The 18,074-nt window shown below is 46.1% G+C and overlaps 1 protein-coding gene across 2 annotated transcripts in view; it reads right to left on the bottom strand.

Moving 5' to 3' along the window:
• The window catches only part of PYGL (glycogen phosphorylase L), a 38,242-nt gene that overhangs the window by 13,422 nt on the left and 6,746 nt on the right, over window positions 1-18,074 (bottom strand). For both annotated transcript variants that reach the window (XM_056545989.1, XM_056545990.1), the window contains exons 2-10: window positions 14,753-14,854; window positions 10,166-10,244; window positions 8,990-9,093; window positions 6,238-6,369; window positions 6,043-6,154; window positions 4,569-4,651; window positions 3,150-3,293; window positions 2,975-3,067; window positions 194-340 (exon numbers count right to left, since the gene is read on the bottom strand). In XM_056545989.1, the coding sequence (XP_056401964.1) occupies window positions 194-340; window positions 2,975-3,067; window positions 3,150-3,293; window positions 4,569-4,651; window positions 6,043-6,154; window positions 6,238-6,369; window positions 8,990-9,093; window positions 10,166-10,244; window positions 14,753-14,854 (996 nt within the window). The remainder of the gene's footprint in view (window positions 1-193; window positions 341-2,974; window positions 3,068-3,149; window positions 3,294-4,568; window positions 4,652-6,042; window positions 6,155-6,237; window positions 6,370-8,989; window positions 9,094-10,165; window positions 10,245-14,752; window positions 14,855-18,074) is intronic.

Here is an 18,074-nt window from a genome sequence, read left to right as displayed (position 1 = left end):
ACCAGGGTTGCAAAACTACAACTCCCAGCATGCCCGGACAGCCAACGGCTGTCCGGGCATGCTGGGAGTTGTAGTTTTGCAGCCTCTGGAGGGACACAGTTTGGAGACCACTGCTCGAAAAGACTTTAGATGGTTACGGATGACGACACAAGGACTTTTTATACTAGGAACGGAGAACGTTCTGCAGACTTACATCTAAATGCCTCTGGTTGATCTCATAGATGATCTGCAGATGCCGCGGCAGCAACCTCTCCACCAGGTCCACCGGCCAGCGCTCCAGGGCTTCGGGTAACACCGTGTGGTTTGTGTAGGCGAAGGTCTTCTTGGTGATCTCCCAAGCCTGGAAGAGACACGGATAAAGCCATGTGTGGTGCTGTATACAAGTGGGAAGGACTCAGCGCTACAGACATTACATCTCCAACCTCTAATAGGTCGGACCGCCAGCGGCCAGCATGTTACCCCTTATCCTGTGGGTCGGAGACAACTATTTGAGATGGGAATACGACTTTAGGATGCAAAATCCTGTATGGATAGATGTGAGCCCCTTGATAAATATGGCGCATCTTTCACTGTGCGCCAGGGGATGAAGTCTACACCGGCAATAGAACAGAATATCAGGAAATCTACCAAGTGCATGGAGCCCACACCCCACCAAGTTATTTTTGTGCAACATTTTTTTTTTTTTTGGGTTGGTTTTTTCGAATTCAGGTTTTTTCTCTCCTCCTTTCAAATGAGCAATGCCCCTTAAAAGTTTGGTCCAAATTGATCACTTCTTTGAGACAGACAGAGAGACAGAGAGACAGAGAGACAGAGAGACAGAGACAGAGAGACAGAGAGACAGAGAGACAGAGACAGACACACAGAGACAGACAGACAGAGACAGAGAGACAGAGACAGACAGACAGAGACAGACACACAGAGACAGACACACAGAGACAGACACACAGAGACAGACACACAGAGACAGACACACAGAGACAGACACACAGAGACAGACACACAGAGACAGACACACAGAGACAGACACACAGAGACAGACACACAGAGACAGACACACAGAGACAGACACACAGAGACAGACACACAGAGACAGACACACAGAGACAGACACACAGAGACAGACACACAGAGACAGACACACAGAGACAGACACACAGAGACAGACACACAGAGACAGACACACAGAGACAGACACACAGAGACAGACACACAGAGACAGACACACAGAGACAGACACACAGAGACAGACACACAGAGACAGACACACAGAGACAGACACACAGAGACAGACACACAGAGACAGACACACAGAGACAGACACACAGAGACAGACACACAGAGACAGACACACAGAGACAGACACACAGAGACAGACACACAGAGACAGACACACAGAGACAGACACACAGAGACAGACACACAGAGACAGACACACAGAGACAGACACACAGAGACAGACACACAGAGACAGACACACAGAGACAGACACACAGAGACAGACACACAGAGACAGACACACAGAGACAGACACACAGAGACACACAGAGACAGACACAGAGACAGACAGACAGAGACACACAGAGACACACAGACAGAGACACACAGAGACACACAGAGACAGACACACACAGAGACAGACAGACACACACAGAGACAGACACACACAGAGACAGACAGACAGACACACACAGAGACAGACAGACAGACACACACAGAGACAGACAGACAGACACACACAGAGACAGACAGACAGACACACACAGAGACAGACAGACAGACACACACAGAGACAGACAGACAGACACACACAGAGACAGACAGACAGACACACACAGAGACAGACAGACAGACACACACAGAGACAGACAGACAGACACACACAGAGACAGACAGACAGACACACACAGAGACAGACAGACAGACACACACAGAGACAGACAGACAGACACACACAGAGACAGACAGACAGACACACACAGAGACAGACAGACAGACACACACAGAGACAGACAGACAGACACACACAGAGACAGACAGACAGACACACACAGAGACAGACAGACAGACACACACAGAGACAGACAGACAGACACACACAGAGACAGACAGACAGACACACACAGAGACAGACAGACAGACACACACAGAGACAGACAGACAGACACACACAGAGACAGACAGACAGACACACACAGAGACAGACAGACAGACACACACAGAGACAGACAGACAGACACACACAGAGACAGACAGACAGACACACACAGAGACAGACAGACAGACACACACAGAGACAGACAGACAGACACACACAGAGACAGACAGACAGACACACACAGAGACAGACAGACAGACACACACAGAGACAGACAGACAGACACACACAGAGACAGACAGACAGACACACACAGAGACAGACAGACAGACACACACAGAGACAGACAGACAGACACACACAGAGACAGACAGACAGACACACACAGAGACAGACAGACAGACACACAGAGACAGACAGACAGACACACAGAGACAGACAGACAGACACACAGAGACAGACAGACACACAGAGACAGACAGACACACAGAGACAGACAGACACACAGAGACAGACAGACACACAGAGACAGACAGACACACAGAGACAGACAGACACACAGAGACAGACAGACACACAGAGACAGACAGACACACAGAGACAGACAGACACACAGAGACAGACAGACACACAGAGACAGACAGACACACAGAGACAGACAGACACACAGAGACAGACAGACACACAGAGACAGACAGACACACAGAGACAGACAGACACACAGAGACAGACAGACACACAGAGACAGACAGACACACACACGATCTTATGAGGCTAAAAAGGAAAATAACATTTCCCCTGTAGTGTAGCCAAATGTTCCAGAATGATCTATTCCTATTGTTTATACATAGTACAGGGATCCATATAGCGCCACTATACCTTGTCCCAGGGAACCTTCTCTATATCCAGGAATATTCTCATCAGCTCCGGGATCCCCAGTGCGGGGTGCGTGTCGTTCAGCTGGATGGCGACCTAGGAAAGGAGAAGTCACTATGGTGCTTGGTAAGTGATGTAGTGAACATGAAGCGAAATTGTGATAAAATGCTAAACCGACCTTGTCTGGAAAAGTGTCAAAGGCGGTGCGCACGGTGTCCCTGCAGCCAAACCTGGAGGCCTTGAAACGGCGAATGATGTCCTGCAAAGAGGCGGCCACCACAAAGTATTCCTGCTTCAGACGCAGCTCCTTCCCCTCGAAGAACTGGATATAGATCAAAAGACCAAAGAAATGTAACGATTCCGGAACATTTCACCAAATTTCAATTTGTAAAAATGACAAAATATAAATAAACATAAAATACTTGTATCAGGAAAACTACTACAACTTTTCAATAACCAACACTGCCCTCTGCTGTCCATATCAGAACATTACATCGCATGTAAACTTATCTACAAGTTTCTCTTGATCTCAATCGAGTCCCCAAAATTGAAGACTAACGAATTAATGCAGAGTACTCGGAAATTAAAGAAAATAGGGCCAACCCACAATTAATTTCAAACAACTCCTATGGACAGCAGTGGTGCTGTTTCACTGTTTCTGTAATAACTGCCATATTTATCCAGTGTCATATGGCTCCTTTTAAGGGGTACTCCGCCCCTAGACATCTTATCCCCCATCCTTTGGATAAGATGTCTGATTGCAGGGGTCCTGCCGCTGGGACCCCTGCGATCTCTGCGCATCACCCTGCATTCATTTAGAACACTGGGTGCAGACGGTGGAGGTTGTGACGTCACGGCCACGCCCCTCGTGCTATCACACCACACCCCCTCCCATAGGCTTGCATTGAGGGGGCATGAATGTGACTTCACAACCCCCGCTTTTTCCAAAGTTTATGGGAAAAAAAATTCCGAACGCTGGGGCAGCAGAGTACCCCTTTAAGCCATTTACTTTGTAGATCAGTGTCCAACCTACAGCTCTTCAGCTGGGGCAAAACTACAACTCCCATCATGCCCCGACACTGGAAAGCTTTCCAGCTGCTGCAAAACTACAATTCAAAATCATGCCCTGACACCGGAGAGTTTTCCAGCTGCGGCAAAACTACAATTCCCATCATGCCCTGACACCAGAGAGCTTTCCAGCTGGGGCCACACTACAACTCCCATCATGCATTGACACCGGAGAGCTTTCCAGCTGCGGCCAAACTACAACTCCCATCATGCCCCGACACCAGAGAGCTTTCCAGCTGCAGCAAAACTACAACTCCCATCATGCCCCGACACCAGAGAGCTTTCCAGCTGCAGCCAAACTACAACTCCCATCATGCCCCGACACCAGAGAGCTTTCCAGCTGCAGCAAAACTACAACTCCCATCATGCCCCGACAGCCTTCGGCTGTCAGGGCATGATGGGAGTTGTAGTTTCGCAGCAGCTGGGGAGACCCAGGTTGGGCGAACACTGCTGTAGCTGAATAACTTCACACCAAAGTTAACCGGACTATTTTGTCGCGGTTCAGGCGACTAAATGAGCCGAGACTCACGTTGTCATTAGGATACAGGACGCGGGAGATGTTCTCCGCCAGGTTCCGGTCCAAAACGGCCTCGACGTAGTCACCAACATTGACTGTAGGGAAGTACAGAAGACGACTTATATTTATTCTGTAAGTCAAGGAACATACGCCAGATGAATTTATCAATACACAGTATTACGCCAAAGCGAGGGATCGGCTGCAACGGTTTGTAAATCGACCACATCCTGACCAATGAAATGTTAGGTCACCTCCAGAGGGAAGCGACTGCTCTCAACACTCCTATATCCAGCAAACTGTACTCCTTAGAGCAGTCTGTCCCAACCAGGGTGCCTCCAGCTGTTGCAAAACTACAACTCCCAGCATGCCTGGACAGCCGAAGGCTGTCCAGGCATGCTGGGAGTTGTAGTTTTGCAACAGCTGGAGGCACCCTGGTTGGGACAGACTGCTCTAGGGAAACAAGTGTAGGAGGTATAACTAGCCTATTTTCGTGCCATTTCTACTCACTTCCTCTAGTCCTCCCTGAACACGTGCATGCTCAGTTTGGCTGAGCAGGCATGTATTTTATGTATTTTTAATACATTGGGATAGAAGAATAAAGATCCAGGCCAGGGCCGAGTAGCTTATTGCCCCCCCCCCCCCCAGGCATCCTTTAAGCTTTACCACTGGTGATTCCCAACGCCAATAAACCAGGATAAAAAAAGACTAATTGGTTATATAGTATTTATATGGCGCAAAATAAATTGCATTTAGTGATCGCACAAATTTTAGGCACCAATTATGAGACCATCATAGAGCTGCACTGTGTATAGACAATGCTCCATACGGGGCTGGGCCCAGAGTAATGTGCTCAGCAAGGGCTCCGGGGTCCCCATCACCCCCAAATAAGACTCCCTTAGTAATTGTATGGAACAATGTTTCCCAACCAGTGTTTCTCCAGCTGTTGCAAAACTACAACTACCAGCATGTCTGTGCACGCCGAGAGTTATAGTTTCGGAACAGCTGGAGCGACACCATTAGGGAAACACTGGTCTATAGCACCTTTTCCCAACAGGTGGCTCTCTAGTGCCTTCAAAACTACAACTCCCATCATGCCCGACAGCCTCCGACTGGATCAGTTAAGGAGTCAAGAGCAAACTGTGCCCAAACGGTGGCCCTCCAGCTGTTGCCGATTTGGCAGACAAACTGACACTGGTCCGACCACAGCCCCAAAATTTATGAAATTAAGAAAGGTCCTTGTATAACTTCTCCTTTCTGGAAAATTCATCCCATGCTGGGAGTTGTGGTTTTGCAACAGCTGGAGGCACTCTGGTTGGGAAACAATTAAAGAACACGCACCCTGCTGCTTACAGACTATGGAGGTAAATCCTATTGAAGACAAGTGTCCGGACATTGTATTTTCCCACATAGAGACTGGACATTACAAAAACTGAAAAATGTTTTTGTAGATCCCCCCACATCTCAGACATGTCCCCCACATACTCACAGTCTTTGAGGTTAAAGTCATTGGGAGCTCTTGCAGACCAGAGCCTCATGGTATTGACTGTGTTATTCATATACCCGGGCACCGGAGTGTCGTACGGCATCGCCAGGACCACCTAGAAGAGTAGAAGTCAAACATTGGACCAAACATTTGGAGCCGAAATCTGATGGGATCTTTAGAATTTTATGGTATTCTCACCTGAGTGTCCACCCACCGGGGGCCGGTCCTGGTGCTCTCCACGTGCCCGTAGAAGTGAACAGGGAGCATGTACTCCGGCCGGGCCTTCTCCCAAGGATTGCCATGTCTCAGCCAGTCATCAGCTTCCTCAACCTGTAGGAGACGAGTAATGTATGAGACAAGACTGCAGTATGGACTCTTATAAGGATTGCACATCTAAACCCCGGAGGATGAAAACGTCTCTGCACCACAGTGCAGGTAAAACAAGAGTGTAAGGGTTAAAATTTGCATATATTGTTTAATCAGATGGATGATGCCTTGGTCAAGTGATGCCCCCTAGCCTATGGCCGTGGGAAGAGTCCCTAGTTCAGCAAGGGGGTCGATCCTAACCAATTGAGTGTGATGAGGCTGGTTCTACCTACTCCAAGTAACACTGTGGAGCAGGACTATGTATGGACCCCATCTATTCATTGTGCACCAACTGAATGTACCCAACAGCTGCTGGGTTGGGCCGCAGGTGAGCGACATATACACATTGCATTAGTGTGATTTTGTGCTATACTATATCTTACTGTAATGTTAGAGGGGTACTCCGGTGGAAATATATATATATTTTTTTTTATTTTATTAACTGGTGCCAGAAAGTTAAACTGATTTGTAGGGTAAAGATTTTTTTAAACAGAACTAATTTACAGATCTGTTTAGCTTTCTGGCACCAGTTGACTTATAAAGACCTTAAAAATTTTCATTGGAGTACCCCTTTAAGCATGTTCAGTTTCCCTTTATGGAATATGCGCATATATTGTTCAACGAGAGAATTGCCTTGGTCATGTGACGCACCCTAGCCTATGGCTGTGGGAAGAGTTCCTAGTCCAACCTACTCTACTAGGAGAAGAGATGAAGCTAAACTAGTGAGTTCTAGACTGGTTCTTTAAGTAGTGTTATTTCTAGGAATAATGTTCAATGAAAAACCTGCTACAAGCAAGTCACCGTCCTGTTCTAGTCCACGCTGTGAGGATCAAGCGCTTCAGGTCTTCAGCTCCAAGAAGGAGTTTAGTCTTAGGCAGGAGAATAATGCTGAACAAGGGCTCCTCTGCACACACCAATCTCTTCAGTGACCCATGGCCGGATTTGGAGCTGAGGGGCTGTCACATCAAAAAGTTTCCTGCGTACGTCCCTCCGGATATCATGTCACAACCAAAATATAAGTTTTGCACCACAGTAAGCCAACCTGTATAAATCCTCATCAATAAGCCAATGTGGACCGTGTATTATCTGCAACTCCATTCGTCACGACAATTTGTACAGACATTGCAGTGAAGTGGTTAATATTATAATTTTCCCCTGTGCATCTATAGCAGTGTTTTCCCAAACAGTGTGCCTCCAGCTATTGCAAAACTACAACAGCTGGAGGCACACTTTAGGAAAAAAACATTCTATAGTAGCTCACTGAATGTACATGGAGCAGCAGGGCCTCCTGTCGATCACATCTGCGCGCACGTGATCATTGTCCCCCACCATACACAGTGCAGGCGTCCACATCCAGGCTGGGCTGACATAAGAACATTAAACAGGAAACATGGAGAAAGATCTATTAAGAATAAAGGGAACCGGCCTTGGGTAACAGCAGTTTGGTTTTTGTTACGAGATGTAACGTTTCTCAATGACAATTTACCAAATGCTTCCTGACATGTAAGAACGGCCAAGAAACCACAATGGGGAAAGATGGGTCAGTAGTGATGGAAACTGATAATATACGGTGGGAGTGTAAAGATGGGTGGCACCGACTCCGAGCGTAGAGCAGTCTGGGCTCCTACGAAATAATATGTCTATGGGAGCCGGTAAGGGGCCCATTACTATGCCATTAAGTAACAACGATCTACCACATCTCTCTTGCTAACTCCCAGCTCTGTGTGATCAGGATATATAGTAGTTATACACCTCCACTACAGCTCTATCTGTATACCGCTGCTGCTGCCGCCATCTCTATGGGATCAGGATATATAGTATTTATACACCACACCTCCCCTGCAGCTCTCTCTGTATGCTACTATTACTGCTGCTATCTCTATGGGATAGAAATATATATAGTATTTATACACATCCCCTCCAGCGCTATCTGTATACTGCTGCTATCTCTGTGGGATTAGGATATATAGTATTTATACACCACACCTCCCCACCAGCTCTATCTGTATACTACTGCTGCCACCGCCGCCATCTCTATGGGATCAGGATATATAGTATTTATACACCTCCAGCTCTATCTGTATACTGCTGCTGCCTCTATAGGATCAGGATATATAGTGGTTATATACCTCCCCTAAAACTGTTGCAAAACACAGCTCTAAAGCCTAGAAAGATCCAAATGAAGGACCCCAAAGCAACAAGATTTTTGACAGCTGAAATAAAATATGCATAGAACATGGTGCCTTGGGGGGGGGGGGGGGGGAAACAATATATATTTATTTTTCCCAACGCACCATGTTCTATGCATATATATATATATATATATATATATATATATATATATATATATATATATATATACACACACACAAAATATAAATAACCCTAGTTTAAAAAATAAATAAATAAAGGGGGTAAACCGGTTGGCATCTCCCTGGGAACACTAGGCATTGTTTTCAGCAACCTTGTTCAAAAATAGGATTTTATGGAAGCTTAGATGGGTCCCCGGGGGGCCACACTTTCCGTTTACCACAGCTTCAAAGAATTAAAAGTACATTTTATAGTAATATGTGAAGTCCAGCACCTGCCAGCCATCTTTGATCTTCTGGTTGAAGATTCCGTATTCGTAGCGGATGCCATATCCATAGGCGGCAAGACCCAGGGTGGCCATGGAGTCCAGGAAACAGGCTAAAGATATATACAAGAGGGTTAAGCAAATGAGGAAACCAAAAACCAATAGATAACAATGGGGGATATCTGAGGCATTGGATCTTTGCCAACAACAATGGGTGTAGCTCCAGCTGTTGCAAAACTACAACTCCCAGGATGCCCGGACAGCCTCCGGCTGTCCGGGCATGCTGGAAGTTGTAGTTTTGCAACAGCTAGAGGCACGCTAAATGGGGAAATACTGCTCTAAACCAGTGTTTCCCAAACTGTCTCCAGCTGTTGCCGCCTCGGCAGGTCCGACCAGTGGCACAAAATAAACCAGTGAAATTCAGAAAGGTCCTTGTACAACTTCTCCTTTCTGGAAAATATCCATGCTGGGAGTTGTAGTTTTGCAGCAGCTGGAGGCATGCTGGTTTGCAGAACTCATAGGAATCATGCACATGGCCATATAATGAATCATCAATAAGGTTATGGGTTCAGATGATATCTGGCGTACCAGGACTACTACTCCCATTCACCAAACTAGCCAAAAATTTCAACTGAATCTGTATAAACAGCGGAATGAACAGAAAATATTTCCCAGTGTCCTCCCCTTGGCCCAGATGTCAATGCTCCGGGGCCCTGATCTCAGGAAATTACAAAAGACTTTGTTACACGAGACAATAAATATTTGGATAACAGAAGATAAATAAAATAGCTGGAATTCACCTCAATTGTGAACGGAGTATTAAAGGGGTACTTCGGTGGAAAACAAATTTAATTTTTAAATCAACTGGTGCCAGAAAGTTACAGATTTGTAAAATGACTTCTATTGAAAAATCTTAATCCTTCCAGTATTATTAGCTGCTGTATGCTCCACAGGAAGTTGTGTAGTTCTTTCCAGTCTGACCACAGTGCTCTCTGCTGACAACTCCTGCTCCGGACAGTATCTGACACGGACAGAGGTGTCAGCAGAGAGCACTGTGGTCAGACTGGAAAAAACTACACAACTTCCTGTGGAGCATACAGCAGCTGATAAGTACTGGAAGGAATAAGATTTATACAGAAGTAATTTAAAAATCTGTTTAACTCATTTTACTACAGAGATACCGACCTGCAAGACGGCCAAGACCGCCATTACCGAGCCCGGCGTCCTCCTCCATCTCCTCCAGTTCTTCAATGTCCAGTCCGAGCTGCAGAGATTGATGGGAGACATTGAGCCGGCATTAGAAAAGCTGCATGATAATAACCAACATGGCCGCCATCGCCAAACACACTATTAAATGCTGGCGAAGGGCTTGTGCGCCGGAATATAGGTTTAAATGGCACCTAAAAAGGTATACTGTGGTTTACCCATAGACTTCCATTGTAGGCAAAATTATGTCACTTGGCTACATTTTGTTTACGATTGTACACTTTTTGTGGTATAGAAAAGTGTCTGTACATCACTTTTCTGTACCACAAACAACATTTGACACTATAAAGGGTAGGATCACATTTAGGTCACACACACGTACCAAAAACGCGACCAGTGTGGCTCAATGTTGCCTACAAGTTTTAAAAGTATACTTTGTTAATACATTAAACCACGGAAAAACTAAAACACAAAATAGTAGTATACCACTATATGTCACTAATTGGGGTGGGGGGAAACCAAAAAAAAAAACTAAAAAAAAAAACAGACGACGACAGAGACACAGGATTGCACAGACACTAATTACATTTTTTTTCTCTCCGTTAAAAAATTTAAAAACTTTTTGTACATTTCTCTTTAGGATTATAAAATATTCCTGAAATGTTTCAATTTTCATTACCAAACAGACTCTCTGTGAAAGGTGACATCAGTATATAGAGAAGACAGAAGATGAAGCTCACAGCTCAGTCTCCCTCTCCCTGTGGAATGAGGTCTCAGAGCGTGCCCAGTAACGTTTCCTTTTTAAAGGGAAACCGTCATTAAGTTTTACCATATATAACAAGTGGTAAATATCATGTTTCCTACCATGTTTGGATGTCTGCTGGCACGTCTGTAAATGTGGCAAAAACAACTTTAATAACTGTCACATGCAGTATGTAAATGAGGCTTAAGTAGTCACCAGGCATGCTCAAGTAGTCACCAGGCATGCTCAAGTAGTCACCAGGCATGCTCAAGTAGTCACCAGGCATGCTCAAGTAGTCACCAGGCATGCTCAAGTAGTCACCAGGCATGCTCAAGTAGTCACCAGGCATGCTCAAGTAGTCACCAGGCATGCTCAAGTAGTCACCAGGCATGCTCAAGTAGTCACCAGGCATGCTCAAGTAGTCACCAGGCATGCTCAAGTAGTCACCAGGCATGCTCAAGTAGTCACCAGGCATGCTCAAGTAGTCACCAGGCATGCTCAAGTAGTCACCAGGCATGCTCAAGTAGTCACCAGGCATGCTCAAGTAGTCACCAGGCATGCTCAAGTAGTCACCAGGCATGCTCAAGTAGTCACCAGGCATGCTCAAGTAGTCACCAGGCATGCTCAAGTAGTCACCAGGCATGCTCAAGTAGTCACCAGGCATGCTCAAGTAGTCACCAGGCATGCTCAAGTAGTCACCAGGCATGCTCAAGTAGTCACCAGGCATGCTCAAGTAGTCACCAGGCATGCTCAAGTAGTCACCAGGCATGCTCAAGTAGTCACCAGGCATGCTCAAGTAGTCACCAGGCATGCTCAAGTAGTCACCAGGCATGCGGCCTGCTGAAGAAGTCACAGCTCCCCACGCTGTACTCGCGCTCATTCAGGCTCTAATCCCTCCTATTTAGACATGATTGACAGCCTACCTCTAAGAAATGACGTCAGACCCTGACTGAGCTGCTCAATCATACCTAGATAGGTATTATTTGAGCCTTAATAGGTGCGATTACTGCTCTGGTAGCCATGACTACTTTAGCAGCCGCACGCCCGAGAGCCTCATTAACATACAGCATGTGACCATTTATAAAAGTTGTTAACTTCACATTTATAGATGTACCAGCGGACATCCAGACATGGCAGAACACGTGATATTAACCTCTATTATGTGTTGCCACTGATTATATAGGGTAAAACTAGTGATTGGTTCCCTTTAAGTGAAATTGAGTATCTCCTGTCTATTGTTGCCCGTGTCCATGGGGCTTGCAGTAAAGAGTCTCTCTAAACACAGATAAAAGACAGCCAGCTGGTCACCCCATAGAAATGTACACAAAAAAAGGAAAAAAAAATAATAAATTATATATGTAATTTTTTAAATTTATAAAATGTATTTAGATTAAAAAAAAAATAATAATAAAAAAAAACACACCCAACAACAACAACATTAGAAAATAAAAATCTAGGTGACCTTCTCTTAACCACAGTAAGTCTTTGTGTATTCATTAGAACAGAACATTAGAGGAAAAAGTGTTTCCAAGACTAATGCATGGAATTTCCGATACCAAGACTGAAACCTTCCATCCTAACATTATTCCTATGTAGAAATCGATAAGACTTCCCAGAACTAGTTATTACAGAATCTTCTGGAAACATGTGCATTTCACTGTCCATTTTGCCATAGAAGTCTATGGACGTGAACGGCTGTGGATGGTTCTTTACTGCCTGGTCCTGTGTCAGGTGATCAATGCGCACAGCATCAATATCGGAAGAATGTAACAGTTCTGGGATGAATAACGCTATAAATTGGAGGTCCCCAAACTGAACCGCCAGCTGTTACAAAACTACAACTCCCAGCATACCCGGACAGCCAACGGCTGTCCAGGCATGCTGGGAGTTGTAGTTTTGCAACAGCTGGAAGCACCCTGGTCGGGAAACTCTGGACTAGCATGCCTGGACAACCTTGGGCATGGTCTAATGTAATAGACTCAGTGGTTGCAAAACTACAACTCCCAGCATGCCCAAACAGCTAAGACCTAATGTAGACTTTAGAATATATGGAATCAGATTTTTCCCTTAAAGAGGTGTTCCACTGGAAATTTTAAATTTATTTATTTTAATTAACTGATTACAGAAAGTTAAACAAATTTGTAAATTACTTCTATTAAAAAACATCTTAATCCTTCCAGTACTTATCAGCTACTGTATGCTCCCACAGGAAGTTTTCTTCTTTTGGAATTTCCTCTGTCTGACCACAGTGCTCTCTGCTGACACCTCTGTCCATTTTAGGAACTGTCTAGAGTAAGAGCAAATCCCCATAGAAAACCTCTCCTGCTCTGGACAGTTCCTGACATTGACAGAGTAGTCAGCAGAGAGCACTGGTCAGCCAGAAAGGAAATTCAAAAAGAAATTAACTTCCTCTGGGAGCGTACAGCAGCTGATAAGTACTGGAAGGATTAAGATTTTTTAATAGAAGTAATTTACTTATTTGTTTAACTTTGTCATCAGTGGATTTAAAAAAATAAAAAATAAATCACACCCCTACAAAGCTGCCCGCACCCGACTGTATACACCGGAGAGCCGCTCAATAGGACAAATTCTATGGAAGAAGAAAGACATAGCTACAGATGCCAAGTAACACATAAGCCCCACATTGGCACATTGACAAAATTCTGAACCTGCCCAAAGCGTGCCAATACAAGCCTGATCTCCGATAAGGTAACTCATGTTTCATCTAATAGTGGTTTTATTAAAAAAAAAAAAAATTTCCCATTGAAGGGGTAGACCAGCCAAAGTTTAACTTATCCCCTATCCACAGGATAGGGGATAAGTAACTGATCGTGGGAGATCCGTCCGCTGGGTGGGATCTCTGGAACGGGACCCCGTCTCGCTCAGTGAGAGCACGTGTGGTTGACGGCACGGGCTTTATTATTTCTATGGAAGTGCATATAATACCGGAGAGCTATACCGGGTTCTCTTCGGAGCACACATAGAAAAATCAACAGAACGTGTGCCATCTACCGCACCCGCTCCTCGAAGTCGGGTCCCGCTCCGGAGATCCTATTTCACAGCAGTCGGACCCCCCGCAATCAGATAATTATCCTATATTCTGTGGATAAGTTAATTTCCGCTGCAGTACCCCTTTAACTCAAAATGGGACCCTTCAGTCAGTACAGACACTTGTGCCTAGTGCAGGACCTGTAGATCCCCTCTTTGACCTGGTGTCATGCTCCGCCCCCTCAGGACCTGTAGATCCCCACTTTGACCTGGTGTCATGCTCCGCCCCTTCAGGACCTGTAGATCCCCTCTTTGACCTGGTGTCATGCTCCGCCCCCTCAGGACCTGTAGATCCCCACTTTGACCTGGTGTCATGCTCCGCCCCCTCAGGACCTGTAGATCCCCTCTTTGACCTGGTGTCATGCTCCGCCCCCTCAGGACCTGTAGATCCCCTCTTTGACCTGGTGTCATGCTCCGCCCCCTCAGGACCTGTAGATCCCCTCTTTGACCTGGTGTCATGCTCCGCCCCCTCAGGACCTGTAGATCCCCACTTTGACCTGGTTTCATGCTCCACCCCCTCAGGACCTGTAGATCCCCTCTTTGACCTGGTGTCATGCTCCGCCCCCTCAGGACCTGTAGATCCCTTTTGACCTGTGTCATGCTCCGCCCCCTCAGGACCTGTAGATCCCCTTTGACCTGGTGTCATGCTCCGCCCCCTCAGGACCTGCACTAGGTATAACAGAATGATTTTTCACCAGAAGAGTTTCTAGGATGAACATTTTAAAAGGAGTACTCCGGAATATGAAAACTAATCCCCTATCCCAAGGATCCCTTACCTGATAGATGGCCTCATCACAAGCGTTCTGCAGCCCCAGGTTTATCATGGTGTTCTGTAGGGTGCGGCCCATGTAGAACTCCAGAGACAGGTAATATGTTCTCTGCAATAAAGGAACAACAATTAAATAAATAATTTCTATGGCAACAGGACATAGGATCTAAACGTGGTCAGAATAATGTCCAATAAACAGGTATTGCCCCCAGCCAGGGTGCCTCCAGCTGTTGCATAACTACAATTCCCAGCATGCCCCAACAGCCAACGGCAGATGCTAGGCCGATCCCACCAAAATCTGCAAGGATCACCAACTGTTGTGTATGGGTAGCCATAGTTTGGTTCAATAGACATGTGCACACCATGAAATATCCCAAATGTGTAATAAAAAAGAACTTAGACTATATCAATACTTGCTGCCTATAATTAAAGTGCCGGGGGGGGGGGAGACAACGTACATTGCCCACTGCCTGGTGTTAGGGGAACACTCCTGAGGAAGACAACAAGCAACGGAATGCATGAGGGGTCCTGCTCAGGCAGAAAAAGAAAAAAAAGAAAATAAAAGGGCTTTGTCCCTTGTCCTGCCGCTCAGCGCTTGCTATGTAATTCGGGTACGATTAGTGCTGTCTGTATCCACAGTGGTCAGACCTAACTAATGGAGGTCAGAGCAGCGCTGGAGCCAGGACAGGCGAGTATTACCAGGACGACAGGTTAATTAGAGTCAGTGTTTTCCCAATCTTTGGCTTTTCAGATGGTGTCAGGGCATGATGGGAGTTGTAGTTTTTGCAACATGTGGGCAGCCATGTATTAATATAACAATGCTTTAGGGTTGGGCGGTGCAGTGGCACAGATCATTAAAGGGCATGGGGGCACAAGCAATGCCCCTGCCAGGTGAGTGAACCATGAAGCTTCCTACTGAAGGACAGCAAGGGGGAGATTCGTCAAAACCCGTCCTGAGGAAAAGTAGCCGAGTTGCCCGTAGCAACCAGAGGACTCATTTTAACAAGGCCTCTGCAAAATGCTGATTGGTTGCTATGGGCAACACAGTAACTTTTCCTCTGGACAGATTTGGATAAATCTCCCCCTAAGTTCATGAAATTAGTCAAATGGGTACTCATTAAAAACATTTTTTATTGAATAGATTATGCAAAAAGAAAAATGTTTAATATATTTTATTTTAAAAAAAAATAATAATAATAATAATAATAAATAATAAATAAATAATGAATAAAAAATAATAATGTTATACATGTGTTTTTTTTTTACATTTGAAAACCTGGCCACTAGGTGTCACCTTATATGGCTCACTTTGCGCCCCCCGACGTTGATCACGTTTTGAGCAACGCTGCCCGGGCAGCGTGGCACAGTGTGTCCGGAATGCGCGTTCACATGAATGGAGAGGGAGATGCAGGGGGGGGGGCAGGGATATTTAAATTTTGCGCGCCGTGCATGCACGAGCGCTGTGCTCGCTCTCTGCCTGTTTCCTATGCGCGCAAAATTTTAATATCCCGCCCCCCTACATCTCCCTCTCCTCATTCATTGCAGCACACAAGCTGCAGGAGAGAGAAGAGTCGGGCGGAAGCAAGCCCCGGCCAGGCTTCAGATGACGTCATGCCTGCCGGGGCCACCCACTTCCTGCCCTACGCAGAGAGCTCAACTCTGAGCTACCGAAGCTGATCTAGAAAAAGTTTTTTTTATGGGGATTGTGATAAAAATAAATACAGTGATAGATGTAGTTAGTGTCAGGGGCAGATGGGGAGGGGGATCAGGGAAATTTAAGTTAGTGATAGGTACTCTAAGTGAACCAGTCTTTATAATTTTGGTTTACCTAGTTTATACATATAACTATGCTGGAGGGAAATAACCAACCATTTAACCTGTTTTTGCACCAGTCTCTGGCAGTTGGGTTTTCAAAATTCCCTCTTCTCTGCTTTTGTCTCAGATTTTTGAAAAAAATAAAATACAATAAATAGGGATCGACCGATTATCGGTTTGGCTGAAATTATCGGCAGATATTTACGATTTTGGACATTATCGGTATCAGCAATTACCTTGCCTGTAATGCCCCGCCCCCGGCCAGAGATTACCGCCTCTGGCCACATACCGCCGCCACTGCCCCATTGCCCCCCCATCCTCTGGCTGCATACTGCCGCCCCTGCCCCATCGCCTCCCCCATCCCCAGTGTTATAATTACCTGTTCCCGGGGTCCGCCCTACTTCTGGCTCCTGCGACATCCTGCGCTGCGCAATGACGTCACCATCAGTGCGCACAGTGACAGTGCAGGACGCCGCCGGAGCCAGAAGTAGCGCGGACCCCGGGAACAGGTAATTATAACACTGGGGATGGGGGGAGGCAATGGGGCAGCGGTGGTGGTGGTTGGACTCAGGAAGACCCCCAGACAGGCAGGAGGAGAGCAGCGGGTGGCGGCGGTGGTCTCTGGCCCCGCAAAAGTCGCTGCAGTTCATTGATTTAAAGCGCCCGCTGTATATAATATGTATGCTTACCTTCATTGCGTCGCAGGACCTTAGGTCATGCGATTCGGGTTAGTACTCTATGGTAGGTAAGAGGACCTTTGGAGGTTCATGGGTCATGTGATTACCCATAATACTTTGTAAAACTGATTGACAGATGGTCTGGACCAATCCTAAAATGGCCAGCCCCTGCCCATATAAGGGAGCTGCAGCCAATAGTCGCTCTCTTGTCTCTTGGGTTGCCGACACTTCATGAGGACGGACCTCCGCAACTTACGACTGCTACTAGGCCACAGCCTGCCGGCCTCGGCCTGAAACGAAACAGTGAGTTCTTACAACTTCCCCGCTTATGCTAGCGAGACCTCTGGACCTAAACATACCCCTAAATCCAGCGGATCTATGCTTATAAAATCCTACTAATCTTAAGAACTTGCAAGAGTCCCAACCATACGTCAATCTCAGCTGCGCTGTACAAAGACTGTTATAAAGACTGTTCCTGTTATCCCATGTTACAGAAAATCTTCAGTAAAGTTTCCGAAAGTTTTCAGCAAAGCTCTGGTTGTGGACATTGCATTCTACATCTCCATATCGCTTTTGGGAAGGGTGGAGATAGGCCAAGCATCACAGTATTAACCCTCAACCTGGAGTCACGACTGACAAGAGTTAATTATACCCGTGATATACCTTACAGCAAAATCCCTAACTGCCATACACCCCCCCCCCCCCCCACACAGGTAATTGTGCACCTGTTTTGGCCTCTTGTAATAGGTGTATTTACCTATGAGGAGGAAGTGATGTGGGGTCTGATTGGGGTTAACATGTCTAGGGATGGAGTACCCCTTTAACAGCTCCTTGGCC

Source organism: Hyla sarda, chromosome 11 (genome assembly GCF_029499605.1).
Source record: "Hyla sarda isolate aHylSar1 chromosome 11, aHylSar1.hap1, whole genome shotgun sequence".
Lineage (NCBI taxonomy): Eukaryota > Metazoa > Chordata > Amphibia > Anura > Hylidae > Hyla > Hyla sarda.
This window is presented reverse-complemented; position numbering and strand designations above follow the sequence as displayed.